At 39.9% G+C, this 20,779-nt stretch overlaps 2 protein-coding genes across 2 annotated transcripts; both read right to left on the reverse strand.

The window, feature by feature from the left end:
- Positions 1-1,226: 1,226 nt before the first annotated feature.
- Positions 1,227-9,862, reverse strand: tnnt2a (troponin T type 2a (cardiac)). Its single transcript, XM_029435571.1, has 11 exons — positions 9,807-9,862; positions 8,359-8,388; positions 8,042-8,063; positions 4,308-4,371; positions 4,080-4,196; positions 3,903-3,980; positions 3,686-3,796; positions 3,488-3,597; positions 3,269-3,359; positions 3,133-3,173; positions 1,227-1,416 (listed from the first exon to the last, which is right to left on the reverse strand). Exons 4-11 carry the CDS (start codon positions 4,359-4,361, stop codon positions 1,383-1,385), a joined length of 636 nt encoding a protein of 211 aa, XP_029291431.1. The 5' UTR covers positions 4,362-4,371; positions 8,042-8,063; positions 8,359-8,388; positions 9,807-9,862; the 3' UTR covers positions 1,227-1,382.
- A 3,381-nt stretch (positions 9,863-13,243) lies between these two features.
- Positions 13,244-20,353, reverse strand: lad1 (ladinin). The gene is made up of 14 exons (XM_029435545.1): positions 20,316-20,353; positions 19,455-19,640; positions 18,607-18,928; positions 17,467-17,540; positions 16,605-16,776; positions 16,309-16,401; positions 15,891-15,934; positions 15,778-15,820; positions 15,513-15,556; positions 15,370-15,436; positions 15,119-15,253; positions 14,923-15,012; positions 13,841-13,966; positions 13,244-13,730 (listed from the first exon to the last, which is right to left on the reverse strand). The coding sequence occupies exons 1-13, from the start codon at positions 20,351-20,353 to the stop codon at positions 13,868-13,870; spliced, it is 1,407 nt and encodes a 468-aa protein (XP_029291405.1). The 3' UTR covers positions 13,244-13,730; positions 13,841-13,867.
- Positions 20,354-20,779: the final 426 nt, after the last annotated feature.

Raw genomic sequence — 20,779 nt, forward strand, 5'->3', positions numbered from 1 at the left:
TACGAAATCGAGATCTCTTGAACTAATTAAGCTCGAAGTTTTCATTTCATCAGGGCTTTTGTGGTGTGTGTGTGTGTGTGTGTGTATGCCGTTCTATGACTCAAAGAACAACTATGAAAACAAAATGAGAAGCCTTTCAGCTGCATTTTCTAGATTGCGTGTCAGGGTCTGTCTGAAGCATTTGTTTAAAGACTTAATCCTGAAAAGCCGATTAGGGATGTGTTCTTTGCACATTGTACTGTTCTCACAAGACATACTTGTTTGTATTGTTCAATTCTAACATTCAAAATATACTGAAAAGTATGTCTTGTCCTATACGTGATTTAGATTTGGAAAGCTTTTTCCCTGCAGCCTTTTTTCTGCGTGAAGAACTCACCTTAACTATGAATCTGTTGAAACACCAATAGATCACTGTCATCTGTTGTGTCTGTTCTCTTCAACCTTTCCCCCCCGGAGCTTTACTGACAGCTAAAGGAATGAAAAATAAACTGCAGATGCCGTTTGCTGGCTCACAAAAAAGTAGTCAATATTGTTGTATTCTCTCATGGATATAAATCAGTTTGAAATATTCTGTATATAATTTGACTTAGATCATATTAGAATATAGTAGATTGACAACTTGAACCTCTCCTGAGTGGTGTAGATCTGGAAGAAGATACAGAACATCATAACGATTGACAGCAATTTTCATAAATTGAGATAAATTAAGTGACAAAGTCATAAATCATACTTCCCTTGTTTCATTACAAGCTGTACCATTTATCGCATATTGCCACACCGATAACTTCATTGGTATTTAGTTTTGCAACTCTTATCAAATTCAAGAATGTAGTCATATAAATTTACTTGGAGAGAAGTTGTAAAGCAGTTAAAGAAGGAACATCTTTTATCAGATGAGGGCTTTTCCCACCTGGATTACAGTTAAAAAGAAATGATTCATTCTTTCCCAGCTTGGTTTATGAATGTGTGTTGGGTGGAGGTCTGGGCGTTGGCCCAAGGAGCACCATGACAGTCGTTAGTCATGTCAGAGCCTGTCTTTGAGTAAGAATATGTCTCTTCCTGCCTTTGCTTTAGGCTTTCTGCAGTCATGTCTTGCATATTATTTACTCTCTGTGGAGTTTTGAGTGCCAGCAAACTCATGCACTCTTACTCAGAAGTCTGAAAAAGCAGGAAGACATTAATTAGACTAAGATTTAGTTTAATTTACACCCTTAAACACAGGGGATTTTATGGATGGTAATCAGAGGGAAACAACTTGGGTGAGTGATGATATTGTGGAAACAGGTGGGACGAGGGTGTGACAGGAAAGCCAGGGCTTGGTTTGAGGCAGTGGCTTCAGGGCGAGACTGATGGTTACACTGCATCACTCAGCATGTCTGCAATTATTTCCTCAGGCCTCTTTTGGTCCTCTTGGATCTGTTGAATACAAGGAAGGATCACATGAGGAAGAAGCAAACATGTTTGTCCACAAAAAACATCAAGAATGCACATTTGCAGAATCCTCGACCATCCCTTCCAAAAATAAAAAGGCTGTCAGCACACTTTGAGAGTTGTTTCAGTGTTTCAGTGTGTCTGTGACAGCTGTGACCTGCCACACCCTGCCATACAGCCAGCTCTCCCAGTTTGACTGAATAACATTGCTTCTGGGGGCTCCTGAGCTCGTGAAGGCGAGCCAAATGAGAGCTTGGCAGGGAGGGGAAAGGGGTGGGGTGCTTTAGTGGCCTCAAAATGCCATTTAGTTTAGTGATGAGCGCTTAAAGGGCTGCTACATATCCAATTTAAAAGGAAAACTGTTGCATTTCTTACATTACATTACAGTTAATTTAGCTGACGCTTTTGTCCAAAGCGACTTACAATAAGTGCAAACAATCATGATGATACAACTCCGAACAGCGGGAATCTTGCAAGTACATTAGCTTCAAATAGGTGAAATCCTTTAAGTGCAGAACAATAGCTTCAAATAAGCCACACAAAAGTGCAACATACAGAAACAATAGAAGACAAATTCAACTATTAGCTACAAATACACCAAACCCATGTAAATGCAACATACAAAGAACAGAATATTTGATTTTTTCTTCATTTGTCGAGGTGCAGTCGAAACAGGTGAGTTTTCAGTCTGCGACGGAAGGTGTGACGACTTTCTGTTGACCTGACATCAATGGGGAGGTCGTTCCACCATATTGGAGCCAGGATAGCAAACAGGCGATGTTTGAGATCAATGGGTCAAATTATAGCTTAGCTTTGACAACTTAACTGTGAGTGTCTGTGACTTTAATACATGTCTTTGTGACTGTTTGTGTCAGAAGAAGTTATATAAGTTGTTATCAAATCCTTTATATGTATTTTTCCAGTCATACTGCAGAATGACATTAGTGGCCCCACATGTGCTCTTGGAACTTCAATTAAAATACATTATTAAGTTTTGTGAACTGAGCATAAGTTTTCTTAAAACTATTACTTTTGCATGTAAACAATATTCCCTCTCTCTATGATGGCTTTTCACTCCGCCGTCGAGCGTGGCCATTGTAACTATAAACTCTTTTGAATTTAGTTAGAAGTACAGATTACTTGTTTTCGAATATAACCCGGCCATAACTCTAACCTTAAAAGGGCACTCCACCAACTTTACACATGAAGTTTAGTTTATGTATGATGGGGAATACTACTCAACCTGTGAGAACAGGAGGTTTTGCATTTAACTATTGAAAGGGGAAAGAGTTAACTTATATTTTGGCCATTTCACCAACAGGTGGAAATAGCGGTTTTGTTAACGAGGTTACACACGTTTTGACATTTGACTTTTTGGCATCTCAAAGCAGGAAAAGCACAGGTGTAAAATGATTACATTAATGATGGCTTCATTCCCAGAAATTCCCATCCTTGAGTGAACAAGGATAGCAGAGCCCCGGAGCTAGCTCACCTAAAGGAAAGCAGCGATCATTCAAGTTATTTACTCTACTTGTGCTTTTCATGTTCTGACAAAGCAAAATGTCTGCTGAGAAAAGGGTCTATTGACCTTGACAGGCACTTTGAGGGAGGTTCTTCCGGTTTTGTTCTGCAACATAGTGAGCAGTGCAACTGAGTGAAAAGTGTGTTTTGCTTCAGAGAGAGAAAAAGTTACATTCTTACGTTTTCTGATGGTCGCTGACACGGTTCCTCAGCACATTAATCTGGAGCAAAGAAAACATGCAAATGTTACTCGAATGAGGTCTATTATATCCTGTGCCTTACTTCGACAATATGTGTTGTGTACTGTAGCACACACCTCATATTTCTGACCAGTTAACTGGTACTGCAGTTCAAACTTCTCTGCCTCCAGCTCTTGCATCCACTCCCACAGCTCTTTAGCTTTCTCCCTGTGAGAACACAGATAAAGAAAAATGAAATATGTTGCGGGATTATTTTTATTGTCTCATGTGTATTAGAAATAATGTCCCTTCTTTATATTTCTTGTGGTTAAATGACACAATATGTCTCCACCTACTTGAGTCTGTCCTGGCTCAAATGATCGATGTCCAGATGTTTGCGTCTTTCGCTCAGGATCTTCTTCTTCTTCTCTCTCTCAGTCTGCCTCTTACCACTCCGTTTCTCTGTCTGTGGGAAAGTAAAATAAAACATGGCTCTAATATCTTTCTCTTTTGCAATACTTTAACCTCCCACTATGACCCCACCACCTGCTCACCAACTTCTGCATGTAACCTCCGAAGTGGAGGCTGGTGAGGGTTTTCTTCTTCTTAGCGTCATCATCTGCTCTCTTCTTGGCCTCCTCGTCCTCCTTACGAGTTCTCTCGTCCTAAAGAAACAAGGATCCAGAGAGAACAAGAACCAGGATTGAAATGTCTCATTCAGTAGATGCAGGAAGTATATATTACATTACAGCAGCTTGGACATTACTATACCTCAAGACGCTTCTGTCGCTCCTTCTCTCTCTCACTGCGGATTCTATGCTGCTCTGCTCGCTCAGAACGACGCTTCTCCTGCATAATAGATCAGAATAGCAGATCTTAAAGCCGTCTTTAACGTTATGTGTGCGTGAATACGTTTATTTTTGATTTGCTATAGTGTAAGGATCTTACAATCCTATCCTTGAGATGAACGATCTCATCTTCTTCCTTCTTTCTGCTCTCAAAGTGAACCACGATTAAAGTCTGAAGCTCCATCAGGTCCTTCTCCATCCTTTTACGATGTATATCCTACAGAAGCAGGGGGTCAGTGCTTCTTGTGCTTAATGGTATGGGTCTCAATGGGTTTACACCATTAGGCAGAAACCTATGCACAGTATGTACTGTAAGTCTGTCACTCACATCAAAATCCACTTTCTCTCCATCTGGGATCTTAGGAGGGATGAGGTTGGGCATGATAAATGGCCTGAAGGTTTAAAAAAGAAAAAAACACTATGAGGACAGAAGGTGAACACAGCAGGTTAAACATGCCAAACAAATGTTCCATTAAATAATACATGACTGTGCATGTTGCGAAAGTTTATAAGCTTTAGTTTTACAGTTTAACATCTATGTCTAACGTTTTATTTTTCAAGTCAAAAACTATTCATATTATGCATTCGTTAAAATATTTAATTACATTTATAAACACTGATGACTAAAAGAAGCATATTGATCATACACTAATATGTTGGAGTTAGTCTTAGGGCTGGGGCTGTAAACAAAAAGAACGCTATGGATTTGTGGCTTAGCAACAGCTTGAAGCACGTTTTTTTAGACTATAGTCTATAGGATTTGTTTACATTTTGCAAAATGGCACCATTAAAAGAATGCACAAATGGGGTTTAAAGTAGGCTACGTGTATGCAGTGGTGGGCCGTCAGGGCCAGCAAGGCCTTCCCTGCTGGCCTGAACATCATCAGAATATACATTTAATTTTGATATATTTTTTCCACAAATATGATCCATAAATTATTCCCCATAGTCTATTCTCTTCATTTCATAGCTTTCCTCTTGGTTGCGCTGCTTCCAGCCTCAGATCGAGATTTGGAGGGCTGGCCTTTATGTTAGAGCTTTAATCCAATCATATTTCAGCCATGATGTGTTGCCAGAGTCCAAGAGATCTGCCCTTAGGCCTTCAGGATCAACAGTGGGGGCGCCTGTCGCTTAAATTGAACGGAGACAAAACTGTGGCGTTAACCAATCAGATTTCGAGTTGGCGACACCGGGGCCAGCTAGCAGGCGTACGATAACGTCAGCACGTGCACGTCTTTTGATTGGATACGCACTATTGAGAGGCAGAGCTATGCAGAGATAGCAAACTTTGAACAAGCTAATTTAGATTTCTACAAGCTGTTTTTTTTCAAGCCACAATGGCCGAAGGAGAAGAAGAGATTGATTTGGTCGCAGATATAATTACAACGCCATTTTCAAGACGATCTTTTCAAGAAAAGCTAGACATCGTGAGAAGAGAACGGCCAACCCCGACGCTAGCGAGCCTATCACAGCTGGGAAAAGGGTTTGTCCGCCACTTTCAAATCACTAACTACGAGCGGTACCCCCGGCTCACAGCCTCCGAGAGGCACTGCACATTGTACTGCTGGGAATGCCTGCTATTTACAACTAAACGTTTCGTAAATATTAATATAACTCTGTTGTTAGGGTGATGCAACGCCCGGTTATACTGCGTTTCTGTCTAAATGTATAGTTTCTAGAGCCATGGCGTCATAATGATGGTATTAAGAGGTGGAATAATTCAGGTAGGACTGTGTAGGACATCACTGAAGGCCTAGGTGTGAAATGCACAGCCCGCCACTGCGTGTATGCATACCTGTCAACCCTCCCGTTTTTCCCGGGATTATCCCGTATTTTTCCTTCTATCCCGCTGTCCTCCCATTTCAATATTTTCCCCTAATTATCCCGTATTTTGAACCTTTCAAAAATTAAAATAGGCCTAATTTAATAAAAAGTGTACAGTGGTAAAGTAGGTGGCAGTATTATGTTTAACTTTAGTTGAAAAACGTTTTCCGCCAGTAAACACACAGAAGAAGAAAACAGGAACAATAACACAGAAGAAGAAGAAGAAGACGAAAACATATGATGAGAGTCACAGTGAAGATGGAGACGCAGTTGTACCTGCCTAAAAAAGGTAAAACTTTATGCAGGTACCTGCCAAATGAGAGGAGACCTTCTCTTATTTAATAAAAAGCAGAGTCGGGCAAACTCGTGCTTTTTGTAAAGTGTGCCATTCAGATGAAATGAGAGAAAAAGCGATGTTCGCCAGCATGAACAATCGTCCAAGTTATTCATCTAATGTATGTGCACGTTTCTGTGTTTACTGTGTCAAACTCAAGGCCACAATTGTATCCGCAAGAAAATATAATGTTTCTATCATAACTGGCCCGCCGGTTTTGGTAATTCAATCAAGGCATGGAACAACCACGGGAAAATACATATTTGAGGAAGTATCTAAATGTGTGAATGAAATGAAACTGCCCCGGGACAAATTGACGGGACTGACGACAGACGGAGCCTGCGATGTGATGAAAAGAGCAGATTAGTGCAGGATGCGGGAGAAGATGCAGCGAGAGAACTGTGCAGGTGAGCTGACGGTGTATCACCGCATCACACACCAGGAAGCGCTGTGTTGTAAAGCTCTGGAGATGGAGCATGTAATAAGCACCGTAACACAGACAGGAAACTTTATCAAGTCAATGTAAGTCTTTTCCGAAGGAGATACATTCTGAACATGGCGGTGCGATGGCTCAGTCGAGGGAAAGTGCTGAATAGATTTTTCGAGGTGCGTGAGGAAATCTGCCCGTTTTTGGAAGCAAAGGGAAACACACCACAGATCTCTGGGACGAAAAGTGACGATGTGAGCTGGCCTGTTTGTGCGACATAATGAAGCATCTCACTGTTAAACCTGCAGCTTCAGGGCCGTGTGATCACGGACATGTATGATGCAGTGAGAGTGTTCAAGGCCAAGCTGCCTGTGGGAGACTCAGATGCATTAAGGAAACTTTGGTCACTAAGTGTTTCCAAACACTGACAAACCATCTCCACCGCGGTGTTCCAGACTGCGCATGAACTGCTCAGCAATCCGTTTGCAGTTGACGTGGAAACAGCACATATGAACATCCAAATGGAGCTGATTGACCTCCAGTGTAATGACACACTCAAGGCAAAGTGTGTCTCTGTGGTCGCTGCAGTTTCCAAGCTTCACCCCCGAAACGATGCCTTAATTTTGGCCCTCTCTGTGATTGAGTTTGACACCCCTGGTCTACTGCTTGCTTTGCGCAGTTTCTCCTCAGCTGTTTCGCGAAGGGCAGGGCTCCGCCACACACACACGCACACACACACACACACACACACACACACACACACACACACACACACACACACACACACACACACACACACACACACACACACAGGAAAGGAGAGGGGAGAACTAAAACAAAATCCGCTGCTAAATGTTTTACTTTAAAAGGACACAGTATAATTATTTATTACTTGTTAATCAATGTCAGCTCAAAATTGTCTGTGAGCCATATGGCCTCAGCCCTCAAGCTCTCAAGCTGTTAAAATATGGGCAGAGTCCACCAAAAGATTTCCCTAATTTTGAAATTCCAATGTTGACAGGTATGAGTGTATGTGGCTGTGACATGTTGTTTAATCGCTACAAAAAGCCAATGTGTAAAAACAACAATTTATGATCCATTTTATGTCTAGATGCAATAGCTTTCTACAGATTAAACGCGTGTAGAAGGATTTTGTTACCTTTGGAAAGAGCCATGCTAGCTGTTTCCCCCTGTTTCCAGTCTTTGTGCTAAGCTAAGCTAACCGGCTGCAGGCAGCATGATATAATGCCATAGATATAAGTGGTAGCCTATATATGTTATAAAGTTACTCTCTGCATGAAAGCCAATGGGTGTATCACCCAAAATGTCAAAGGCTTTTAAGTATCCGAGATATACCTCTATACAAAATATTTGGTTTCCATAACAGTGCTGTAGAGGAATTAACTGTGTGTGTGTATGTTTGTGTATGTTTGTGTGTGCGTGTGTTTGTGTGTACACATCAGGGTGTGTTACTCACTTGAATTTTGGTTTGGCCTCCTCTGGAAAGAAAAAAGAATGGCAAGAGAAGACACCAATGAACTAGTCCAGACCACACAAACAAGAGTACACCAAAACCTTTCATAAACTTACCAGGAAATGCCAGTAAATTAAGACAATGGAGCCTGTGTGTATGTGCTTGTAACCGCCGTGGAAATTTAGTTCAGCAGAGAGTTCATCTGAGGCTAACTCTTGTACAATCCAGCTTGATTTTGATTACATCCAAGAACAACAGATTCATATTATGTAACGCCTGCCAACATTTCATTTTGATGCAATGTAGATCAACAGTGTTACCTTCTCCCTCCTCTGCTTCCTCTTCTCCATCTGCAACCAAAATAAGATACTTGAGAGGCTTGTGTGAGTTTGTGAGTGTGTGTGTCAAATGAGTGAGTGCTGACAGACACAATTATATTACAATTATACATCCGATTACAGGAAACGAGAAAGACCAAAATAGAGCACCGAGAATGATAAGGTATTGTTTGCTTATCTGTGTTAGAGGGTATGTCAAAAGTAAAGTTTTGCACCTGTCACAACTCATAATTAGCATTGTGTTAGTGAGGTGGTCTAGATAACAGTGAGCTCAATCGCCAAAGAAGGTATAGCATGTGACCTCTGAATGACACTCTTGTGTAAACAAAGGCGTATTTGGTCATAAACCAAAGTATTGGAAAACTGGACCTGGTGTTGGTGCTGTATGAAAAGGCAAGGGATCACAAACAGTTACTAGAATTCATTGTCTGTGAACCTTGAATGTTACTGTAATATTTATTAACATAATTCAATCATTAATTTTAAACTTTTGTCAAATGACGCCAATGCAGCAATACACCCATTTCAACCAGACAGGGCACACAATAAAAAAAAAAGTACTACAGCTGACTCAGATGAAGCACAAGATCAGGCAAGACGAAACAGTCATGAGCGAGACGAGGAGACGCCGGAGTTACGACCGGATCATAAGGCAAGCAACGCCACGCAATGCTAACACGAGAGTGGAGGAAACGCTGGTAATGCGAGTGGAGCCCCAGGTGCTTGACCTTCAAAAAAATGAATTCATAACTTCTATAGGTGTAAATTGTCATCACAAATTTCTGCTCAAAACTTCAATACTTGTTGAGATACTTCTGTCTTGACTAAAGTGATGGACTGACAACGCCATCCCTAGCATGGCTAATAAAAACCCCTCTGATAATAAACTGAACTGGAAGGAAAATTTTGGCAAGTCGAAAATTCCGGTGACGGCTGTCGTTTGCTCATTTGAAACATGGAAATATGACTTTGAATGTGACTAACTTACCTCCTATTTCACATGATTGTCTAGATGAGAGAGAAACGCCTGAACATTTCTGATTTAAATAAAACGCCTAATTCTGACTAATGAGCAGAGCCTCAGGGCTGGGAGGCCAGGGGATTACTTTCTACAGTGACCCAGTGGATATGTGTGGTGTGACTAAGAGAGAGACACAGAGAAGGAAAACATGAATATTTGACACAATGAAGCCACTGCAGACATTCACATACCAAAGTGAAGTTTGACTGTCATAGCAGATTATTTCCCCACCTGTCTCTGAATGATGGTTACAGACAGAACCCATTAGTCATCATTGGCTTTGTTGTTGACAGCACATACCCAACTCTAGACTTAGATGTATGTCTTGCTGGACAACCACTGACACAGGAGCAACACTGACGCCATGTCTGTAATCACAACAACAATGTTTCCCCCTCCAAACCCTCACCTTGTTCTTCGTTGGCCTCCTCCTCCCCTGCAGCAGTTTCGTTCTCTGCCTGCACGGCCTCTGGCATAGAAGGAAGTTGGAAAGCAAATAGTGACATATCAGTTAGAAATCTTGGCACTGTCATGGTGTGATATTGACTCATTGCCTTATTGGAGCCATCACTCTCCTCATGTCAAATGCTATTTTTCACAAGTTCATCTTGAAATGAATTAAATGAGAGAACAGCTTCTAAATCTAAATTAAATGGGATTTTTTTTGTCTTTTCTCTCATTCCGGCTGTTACAGGAGTTTGTTCGCACTCTTAGGAGCTGTGTCCCCACAGTATGTTAGTGTGTTGTTGCATTGACCCTGTGTACCAGATTAAAAAGCCTTGCCAAGAGATAAATTCAGAATGAGCTACCCACCTCTGGTATTTTAAACAGACTGCACTCGAGCTCGTGAATTTAAAGTCAAGTATAAGATCTTATCAGGTGACACTAACGAGCATATCTCCATTACTGACAGCAAAAAGAGAGAATGTTTTGTTTGGGATTTTTAACAGAAAGGGGCGTCGTACTCTACAGTCATGACACCTATTTATCATGAATAAATAAATGCTCGAATATATATGCAATTAATAATAAAAAGTATAGAGATATAAATAAATGTTGCAAGAAATATATAAACAAATAAATATATTTATACATGTTGGTAATTACTTGTGATTAAAATAATATCTATTACTCTTAATATATATCTTTATTTTTATGTTTATATTTTTATTTTCAGTACCACCATCCTCAACAACCTACAGACACCGAAATAAATGAATAAATATAGAAATCCATATTTATTTATTATTTAGTTATTTCAGCATTTATTTATATTGTATTTATTGATGAATAAGTCATTTTTCATCCTCTATAAAATGTAAAATGTTAAAGTCGAGCATTATTTCTCAGTAAGCCTAATACTTGTATGGATCTAGCTTTACTATTTCAAATGTAATGTTGTATCGTATTGTTTATGCCTAGTTATTGTGCATGTGCATAGTGAGCTCCATCACACTGCATGTAATAGCCTATGTTTCTGATTTAAAGGTTCCTCCTCCTGGTACTCGCTCTATGTCCACAAAAACAGCCGACATTTACCGTGTATGGAGTATCTTAAAAAAGATGCTTTTAACTTTAACTAAGTACCTTCCTCTGCCTCCTCCTGCTCCTCCTCCTGCTCCTCCTCCACCTCCTCCTCTACCCCCTGCTCCCCTGCTGAGCAAAAGTACAGAGTCGTTTAGTAAAGCCATACAGCTAGCAAAGCAGCCAGCGACATTCATACAGAGAGAGAAAGATAGCATGATAATTCAAGCATGAATGATGATGTGATATAATCATTCATGAATGTCAGTCACAGCTGGTGGTGGAGTGTAATTAAGTGCATTTACTCAAGTACTGTACTAAAGTACACATTTAAGGTACTCTACTTGAGTATTTTGTTTTCATGCCACACACGTGAAATACTTTACTTTTTACTCCAATTATTTGACAGTAATTATATTTTTGCATTAAAAAGTCCTTATTAGATACAAGGCTTTGTTATAAGTTAAACTACCCAACTGTACGTAAGTTATAATATTTTATATATAAATAATATTTTATGTATATAAAAAAATATTTATATATAAAATATTATTTATATAAAAAAGTATTTATATATATACTATTATTTATATATATATAATATTTATATATAAAATATATATAATATAATATATATATATAAATATTATATATATATAAATATTATATATATATATATATATATATATATATAATATAATAGTCCTATAGATGAACATTTTTATAGATAAAAACATTTATAGTTAAAAATCCACCTAAACCAAGTTGCGTTTATATTCCTGATAATATTGACATACTTTTAATTCATTAGCATTAATCAATGCAGGACTTTTTACACTGTGGTGTAAGTGCTTTTACTTAAGTAAAGATCTGATTGCTTCCTCCACTACTGCTCACAGCTATGTTATTTTAACCACAGGCATCCTGTCAAGGTTCACCACTCATTCATTCATTGATGACCCGATGAGCTTAATTTCAAAATGTCCCATACCTTCAGCAGCATCCTCTTCTGAATCACGCATCCAGGAAAATACACAAGAGAGGTAATATGTAAATGGAATCACATAATGAGTAAGTGCTGCATGCACACGCACGCACGCACGCACGCACACACACAAAACTACTTTTGCTGTAATGCATAATTATTACAAGCAAAACATGAAAATAAAATCATTACAACTTTTACATTGTGGATTTGTCAAGAAAATCTACCTACTGCCATCATCAGGACATCTTTTTGGCACACATTGACCATGTTAAGCTCACTGGATTACTTAAAGAAAACATCTATAACAACTACACGGCTTTAGATTAAACAGTATATCACGTCTTCCAGTGCGGCTATGATGCTGTATGTGATGAGTCAAGATGAAAGTTCTTACCTTCCACCTCCCTGTGAAAATCAAACATGAACGTACATTATTGTTCTGTCATCACAGCAACATATAGCTGTCGTCACAATACAGTATGTTGTGTAACAGGGTGTATTCTTACGTTAGACAAGACACGTGCACATTTCATCTAAGCAGAAACAATAGAAACATGGAATAGAGCTTTTATATGATGTATAAAAATGAAAACAACCTACTCCTCATACTCCTCCACAACTTCCTCGTTGTCAGACATGACGGGGAGCGTTCAGGTGTACAGCAGTGAATCTGAACGTTTTAAACAGAGTCTGTAAATTCACCTAGATTTCTTTCTCCAGGTTTGTACTATTTTAAAGCATAAATACTGCATCCTGGTTGCACACACACACACATACACACACACACACACACACACACACACACACACACACACGTAACGTTATAATCGTTGAAACCTACCTGAGTAAGAGTGATGAACAGCTGATGGAGAGGTTTAATTTGCAGCAGTGGACAAGTGGCTGCTTTCACTAATAGGAACGTGAGGTGAGTCTCAGAGGGTGAAGGGACATACTGCGTAGTGGGGAAGAGGCTTTAGGACCCCTTGTTGTGTTATTAATAACTTTTTAGATAGCATGTACTCTCCATTATCACCATTCCCAAAAAAGGCCGCTGTGTGTACCGGTGTGGTCTGCAGTGCCAAAAAGATCCAGATAAAGCCACAGTTGCTCACAGACGATGAGTCACCAACCACGTACACATTCTCTCACCCTTGTATGGCAACGTGCCACTGACAAAACACTGGCAGCTCTTATCTACATCCTCCCTCGGCTGAGATAAGGGATGTTACATAATATACATATATGTATGCATTTAAGACTAGAAAGTGTTTCCTCGTTGTATAAGTAAGCTAATAAAGAGACATTTATGACACATTTGTGGTAATAAAACCTTTTATTTCTTAGACCGGCTGGATCTTGCCCCCAATGACGGAAGATTTAACAAAAACATACAATTACAACTCCAGAATTCCCACTACTGTAATTTAGTAAAAATAAATCGGCATCACTAGCCTGAAGACCTTCACCTTTCTAAAGTGCTTTAACAATTACATAAAATAGGCAAATAGCTGAAGAGGTTTAAAACAAATGTATGAATGTTCACCCTGTTCTCTATCACCTTTCTTCTCCTCTCTTCCTCACACATTAAGACATATCTGTACTTCAAAGAAGCGATGCAGAAGTGTATGATTTAAAGCCTCTTAAATTTAAAAGCAGTATCCTCCATTTCAGTCCTTTTTTAAAAGCTAAATCTCACATTTTTCTCTATTTGGCATTCAGTTCCCCCTGTGAGCTTTGGAAAGGAAGAAAAAAACAACATAAATAGCTTCATGGCATCCATTAGTCTTCCAGTTTTCTTTTTCATGTCCTCTCTTTTAAATCCTACAAATAAAGACACAGAAAGGCAAGACATTATTGCTAAAGGAACACATTTGTATTTCATATTTAAATATAAAGTTATGTTAAAGTGTAGTGTGGGACAATAATCTTACCTGTTGGGCTTTATAAATGGACAACCTTCACTTGTAGATTTTTCCAGGGCTGGTTTTTGGGACACTGTCCTCCTCTCTGCTCTCAAACAGGCTCCTCTTGCTGGTGATGTCCACATGTCTCAAGTCCTATAAATAGAACATTTAAAGATTATCAGACTTGTTTCTTACAAGAGAGTCAAGCCTCAATACAAAAGATAGAAACATATGTGCTCTGCAGTATATATGAATAATGGTAAGTGTCAGATACATTTCTCTATAAAGAATCATCACCACAAATATCTTATTTTTGCTCAGATGTAAAATAGATGGCAGTGTCCCCGTAACCATGGATACTCTACTGTTAAAATAAATAGCAACCCAGGTATGGCATAAAAACTTCATTTCATTTAAGAATGAAAGTCCTGGGGTTAAGTCAACCAGTTAATATGGCGATATATATCATCAAAACAATATTAAAATGTCTATTGTGTATATATTTTTTCTATATATCGCTACTATCGTGATTGATTATTTTTTTCAATGTAATTTCACTTAAAAACATACGTTCATTTTGCACTAACGTTCTTAAAATACTCTTATCATTTATCAAGTATTTAATTCACACAGGAGTATACAAAAATAGGCTTCCAATAAATAGATGTATACATGATAAGAAATGTATAATTTACTCTTTAAATCTCACATAAAGCTTCTTGTAATTACCAAATATGATCCAATACTCTGGACATGTTCTGCTCTACCTGTGCTAGATCTACCAACACCTTTCAACAGGCTTTCATAAATATTATCTATTTATTCAATTACCAGCAAACATGTAATATCGTGACGTATATCGTTATCCAAATATGAAATGGCCTTTATTTTGGGGTGAAAGATTTTGGCCATGTCGGCACAGCCCTACTCTGAGCTGACGTTAACTAATGAAAGCTACGCAGCAGGAAGAGAAACAAATATCCTGCTTGGGACACGGAGGCATATTCCAGTATAGCTGAAAGGATGCTACTGCCCTCTAGCTGCTACACTTGTATAACTTCTGACATGATGCAGTTTTAACAGACATGTAACAACACAAATGGCCTTACAGTCGGATTGTGTGAAGACCCAGAATGTTTGGTCTTGTTCATCCAGCCGTTGATCCGGTCTGTCATTCCTGATGTGAAGCTCCTAAATTCCTATGAATTTCCAACAGAGATTGTGAAACGATCAGAACCCATACATGCTAATGTTATCGGTCCATGCATTAATGGCACACGCAGATCTGATGAGTGTTGAATGTACCTGTCTGGAGACTCCCGGGCTGGTGGGGCTCGCTTCCTGCTGCTCCTTCTCAAAGAGGCCTCTCTTCCTGGACACCTCGTCCAGCAGGAACAGAGTCCTCTGGGTCACGTCTGGGGATCGCGTCATGTCTGACTTCTACGCACATACAGAGACGAGGAGAAAATAATCAGCGTTGATATAGAGTAATAAAATAATCGTTACTCGTACAAGCTTGAGCTGAGTTATTCTGTTTTTGTTGCAGAGAGTCTGACCTGTGCAGCCTGAGCCAGTCTCTCCATCTTCTCCTGGATGGACCTGGAAGAAATCCTCTGCCTAGAGCTGGACAAAACAGAACGCACATCGAACGGGTCCAGCTGTGTACACTTACGAAAATAATTTGGCTGTACAAACTCACTTTCTCTGGAAAGATGATGCTTTGTCTTCATCTTCATTTTTATCCTGGTCCTGGATAATTAACATTACACACACTGTTAATCATATTTTGATGCACTATGATCAACATCTGTGATCTTTTTACTCGGCTTATACTGAAAGAATACCTTAAGATACCATAAAGAACGTAGCACGGTGACAATTTGATCAAGTTTTGTTGATTACAATATTATTATTATTATTATTGTATCATTATGATTACTATCAGGTGAAAATAATTATCTTACTGTGTTGGATTCAAACTTCTTGGAGGCCATCCTCACACTCGCACTACAACAGAATAAAGCAGTCAGCAATCAAACTGAGGTAGACCGATACAAAGACAAAGATGTTTCCTTACCTCCTCTGCAGCGGGGCACTCTCCTCTTCTTTCTTCTTCATCAGCTGTGAAAAAACCCAAGTGTATGTGAATGCGTGTTAGCTGTGGTCCAAACATCAGCAGCTACTGACCTGCACAGTCATCCCGTCTCTTGTGAGGAGTTGACAAAGCAACCCGTCAGCAGTATAAGCTGGTAAATATTTCTTCAGCTATTAGCATATGCCCAATGCTTGAGTGGCACAAGCAAATTACCCTGAACTGATAGTCTAACAGCTGGTGCAAGATTAAATCGTGTTTTAACAGTCAAATAGGAAAAAATAAAAGTAATGTTGGCATTCAGCAGGGAGAATGTGTCTGTGTGTGTGTGTGTGTGTGTGTGTGTGTGTGTGTGTGTGTGTGTGTGTGTGTGTGTGTGTGTGTGTGTGTTTGAGGTGTTTACTCTGAAAGATATAGTCCTCGAGCTCTGTCTGATGAATGCTGGTTGGGCCGTCTGTTCGAAGTTGACGTTGGAGGAAGAGCCATTCGCGCTGGTCTGAGGTAAAGTCAAATAAAAATGTTCAGGAAGATCTACAGTGAGCATCTCTTCTATTCTTCTTCAAGTTTACTATCGAGCCAATGTTTCTTCTCATCAGCACAACTGTAACGTTTACTCTTTTAACACTAGAGGGTGCTGCTGCTTTATTGGAGCAGTGGTGTCAGCACAACGCATGAAGCATAGGTGAATTATGTGTGTACCTCCTGTGTGTGTCCATTCTGAACGGGGCTTTGAGCTCCCCTCGGAGGGGGGCTCTGGCAAGGCGACGGCCAGTGTTCTCGAGGTGAGAAAGCGGCCGTCGGAGAGCAAGGGCTCATGGGACTTGTGCACCCGCTGGCGGAGGGACTTTTGTCGAGTGAGATGGAGACAGAACTGCAACACCAGAAACACGGGTGAACTGAAAGGTCAGTTGAAGATGTGCATGAGTAGCAACCAGTGATCCAACCCACAGTAAAGCTGCAGAGTATTAAAGTCTTAAATGCACCCTCCTTTTTGAAATATTGTTTTTTATTGTCTGTGTCTACCCTTGGGATAATAAAGGCTGTCATAATGCTTAAAAAAACAATAAAAAAATATGCTGATGGGGAACTTTTTGTGCCCAAACATAAAAACCAGAGATGCCAGGCTGCCTCAATGTCTTGTTATCCAAACTTCTTAGACAGAACTTTCCACAGCTATCTTGATTAGACAGAAGTCAATGTGAGATTGGAATAAACATTGTGTATACTGCAGTAATATTCAGGTATATTTCAAGTTTCCAAATGCTCTATTTACTGCATATCTAAATAAATGTGACTCTCGAAGACTGGTTAGTAAGCACATATGGTTTTCTTCCTATGGTTGATTTATTTAAACAATAAACTAAGCTTCACTTGGGGAATATCTTGCGTTTGGTTGCGATGTCACTGCTCTCCTACACTGTTCCTCCTCTGCTGCACTTTTATTTCCCTGTGTGGAATCAACAACCTTTATCTTATCTTAAAATAATGTTTGATCTGTATTTGATCCTTCCAGATGAGTCATACACGAAAAGAACAATAGACAGAAATTGTGCTCATTAACCTGACAAACTTGCGAGCCGGGTTGGACGGTGGCTTGGGATCGGGGTCTTTGCTCGACGACTGTACATTTTCGTGCTAAAAAGAAAAACAAACGGGAGAGACGATCAACATGAGTGCACCACATACAAGCTTTTAAAGAGAGCCACCTGAGACACTCCTCGCATTACATAACACATGTGCAGTTATGGCCTAATTTGCAGATACATGGAATTAGAGCCGCCGGCCAGTGTGATAAAAGATAAAGTTCAAACAATGACCTTAAGCACGCCTTATCAAAGTTTTATGGATGATTTGCATGGTCACGCAATTCCAGTATACCAAAGATGTTTAGAACTAGGAAATACTTATGACAAGCATGTGTGTGAGCATCATACGCTCTCTCTAGCTTTGTTCACCTGAATACTGTTGGTAATGCTCACTGAGTCTTTCCATCTTTATAGAACAGGAAACATTAATATTTTCCACTGGGGGTTAAAAAGTTGTTGTTGTTGTAGAATCTAGAAAATGATTAACATGACTGTGTGGGGTAACAGTTAACTGGGACTAACCACACTGCAGGGTGGCACTATTGGTAGCACTGTGTTATGACTGAGTGACGCATTGATAGTTTGAATGTGCGTGTTTGTCTACCTGTATTGTCAAAAGATCTGTCTGTTAGTGAAGGCAGTTCATACTTAGTCATTTTCTTTGCTACGCTAGCAACATGGCTCTAGGGATGACAATCAGTCAGTCCAACAACTTTGGCACGGACTGAAATATATCATAATATACTATTGGATTTATTGCCATGACATTTTGTATGGACATTAATGGTCCCAAGAAGATTTATCCTAATGACTTTTACCTTCGCACCAGCAGCAGGTAAAAGGTTTCACTTATCCCTCATGATCCTCAGACGATGTATTCTACACACTTTGGTGATCCAGTGACTTTTTAATCTCGCACCATCATTGGGTCAAATTTTGTTTTCTATTTCTTTAATACTTTGGTTTATGTTTTGTAATAATTAGCTAATGTTAGCATGTAAACTACACCTACTTAACATCAGCATGTTAGCGTTTAGCTCAAAGCAAACTGGTAGTATGATAACCAATATTTCTTTCCCTCAGCTGAAAGGCAACAAAAATGACTCCCGTCTTACTTGTCTGTTTGTGATGTGAGAGCTGGTTTTGCTGCTGCTGCTGCTGCTGCTGCTGGTGGTGGTGGGGCTGTTGGTGGTGGTGCTGTAAGAGGCTGTTTTCAGGGGTGGTTGTGGTTTTGATGTGGCTTTGACAGGGGGCAACGCACTACCCTGCTCCTCATCCATGTCCCCCAGTAGCTCCACTCTGGCTTCTCCTCCGCAGTCCTCCGCTTCATCCTCCCCTACCTCTTTCTGTCTTCTCAGCGTCTCCACATGCCTCATCCTCCGCTTTTCATCACGGACTCGCAGCATATCCACAAAGTCCAGCTGCGTCTGCTCCGCACTGAAAAGAAATAAATGTATACACACACACACAAGTGAATGACCGATGTATGATGGATCGTCTGTAGCGAGAGAAACGGACCTGTCAGTCCTGTGTCTGCTCAAGTTTCTCTCATGAAAGGCTCTACAGTTCCTCTCTCTCTTTGAAGACTGCTTCTGCTCTAGGAACTCAGCTGGTGGTGTTTTTGATAGCTTTTCATACTTTCTACTCATGATATCAGGTTTCTTGGTGTGTTTTGAAAAGTATACAGATGACACACTCCCATGGGGCAAAACTGTAAGACTCTCTCTCTGCTTCTGAAATCCATCCGCTATAAAGGCATACCATCAAAGTAGATAGATTCCTAAACACTAGCTCCCTATGGCCTTCTAACATACAATAAAGATGGAGAGAATAAAACAGAAAGACAGAAGAAAAGAGAGATAGTAGCAGTGCGTAAATGTACATCAACAGAATCATGTTCATGCAATTTATAAATCAAGATTTAACAAGTACAAATTAATAAAGGACTAAACGTGAGAATAACCTGCTGAGGCCCTGGGACATCTCACTTGTGGTCTCTGTCCCAAAGGTGCTGTCACTGGTGGGCGTGTCTCCGGTTGTTTGGCTGAAGTCAACATCAGGTTCGGTGGAGGTGCTCGAGCCCTTCACCTTCCTCCTCCTCTCCCTTTCCACCTCCTCCTCGTCCTCCATCGTCCACTGGCGCGCCAGGCTGAGGACAGAGTCATAATGCACATCATATTCAGACAGATTGTAAAACAGACAATGAAACAGGCAGAGATATATAAAACATTTGGTCCAAAACGAAAGTTAAAAAAAATTAAATTTACGGAAATGAATCCAATCAGCTGCTTGTTTTGTTTGCTGGAGACAAGAGATTACGTTATAACGGTTACACATAACCTGCTTTACTTGTTCATCAACTGTGAATGGGCAGAGTTAGACTACAGTTGCGTGTCTGAACAACTTTAAGTAACCCATTGAGTCTAGTATTATGCAGGATGTGTCTTGAAAACACAGCATTTATTAGTCAAGTTGGGTTGAACACATTTATTCAAAGGTAAAACGGTTCAAATTAAATCTTAAAAAAAAAACTGTGACTTTATTCAAATATCAAAGCAAAGGTAGGAGCGAACTAATAATGCAACCAAATGAGACAGGAAACAGCTCAGTGTCTCATAAAGCTACTGTAGGCTTACAAAGCTATTGACCGGACAGTATAATGTACCAATTAATATTATAAACTCGTTTTGTTCCTGCTTGGCTGCAAGAGTGAGCTACTTTTATGCTAGTTCAGTGACTAAATCCTCCATAAGATGTAAAGCAGCAGCTGCAGGTGGTGCGCTCATACAAAGGTGTCATATTCTCTTTACAAAAGAACTCCTACCTGGACAAAGCCGACCAGTTCTTCCGACTGATGGACATATTGGGCGAAAAAAATAGTTTCCAGGTGCACTTCTCTTACTCAGAAAAGAGTCGACTGACTGGCACTGTGAGGGCGGCACAAAGCAGTCCACCTTTACCCCGGTGCAGCTCACTGAGGTGTCACATGACCACAAAGGTAAGCTACCCACCTGAGAGAGAGAGAGAGAGAGAGAGAGAGAGAGAGAGAGAGAGAGAGAGAGAGACTGCATATGTGACATCTGTGTATATAATACATAGGTCCAATATGTGTTTATTTTGTAAAATGCTTTGGCCATTTGATTAGAATTAGAGAGAGAGAAAGAGAAAGAGGAAAAGCATGATAAGTCTCCTTTGTGGTCATTACATGCTGCTGCCATACATTAAAGCTAACAATATGCAGTAGTAATCATTTAACAGGGGTAGTGTAAATCAGCAGTTACGAAACAA

This window comes from Cottoperca gobio, chromosome 7 (genome assembly GCF_900634415.1).
Source record: "Cottoperca gobio chromosome 7, fCotGob3.1, whole genome shotgun sequence".
In the NCBI taxonomy this organism is placed as follows: domain Eukaryota; kingdom Metazoa; phylum Chordata; class Actinopteri; order Perciformes; family Bovichtidae; genus Cottoperca; species Cottoperca gobio.

What these genes read in the sequence shown, in the direction of transcription:
- tnnt2a (XM_029435571.1), bottom strand. Translation starts at nt 4,361, where the DNA reads ATGCCCAACCTCATCCCTCCTAAGATCCCAGATGGAGAGAAAGTGGAT. An exon ending in TTCATCTCAAGGATAGGATT is followed by an intron (nt 3,981 to 4,079) that starts GTAAGATCCTTA and finishes TCTATTATGCAG; the next exon opens with GAGAAGCGTCGTTCTGAGCG. An exon ending in TTGAGCCAGGACAGACTCAA is followed by an intron (nt 3,360 to 3,487) that starts GTAGGTGGAGAC and finishes GTGTTCTCACAG; the next exon opens with GGAGAAAGCTAAAGAGCTGT.
- lad1 (XM_029435545.1), bottom strand. Translation starts at nt 20,353, where the DNA reads ATGTCCATCAGTCGGAAGAACTGGTCGGCTTTGTCCAG. An exon ending in AGAATGGACACACACAGGAG is followed by an intron (nt 16,402 to 16,604) that starts GTACACACATAA and finishes ACTTTACCTCAG; the next exon opens with ACCAGCGCGAATGGCTCTTC. An exon ending in AGTGCCCCGCTGCAGAGGAG is followed by an intron (nt 15,821 to 15,890) that starts GTAAGGAAACAT and finishes ATTCTGTTGTAG; the next exon opens with TGCGAGTGTGAGGATGGCCT.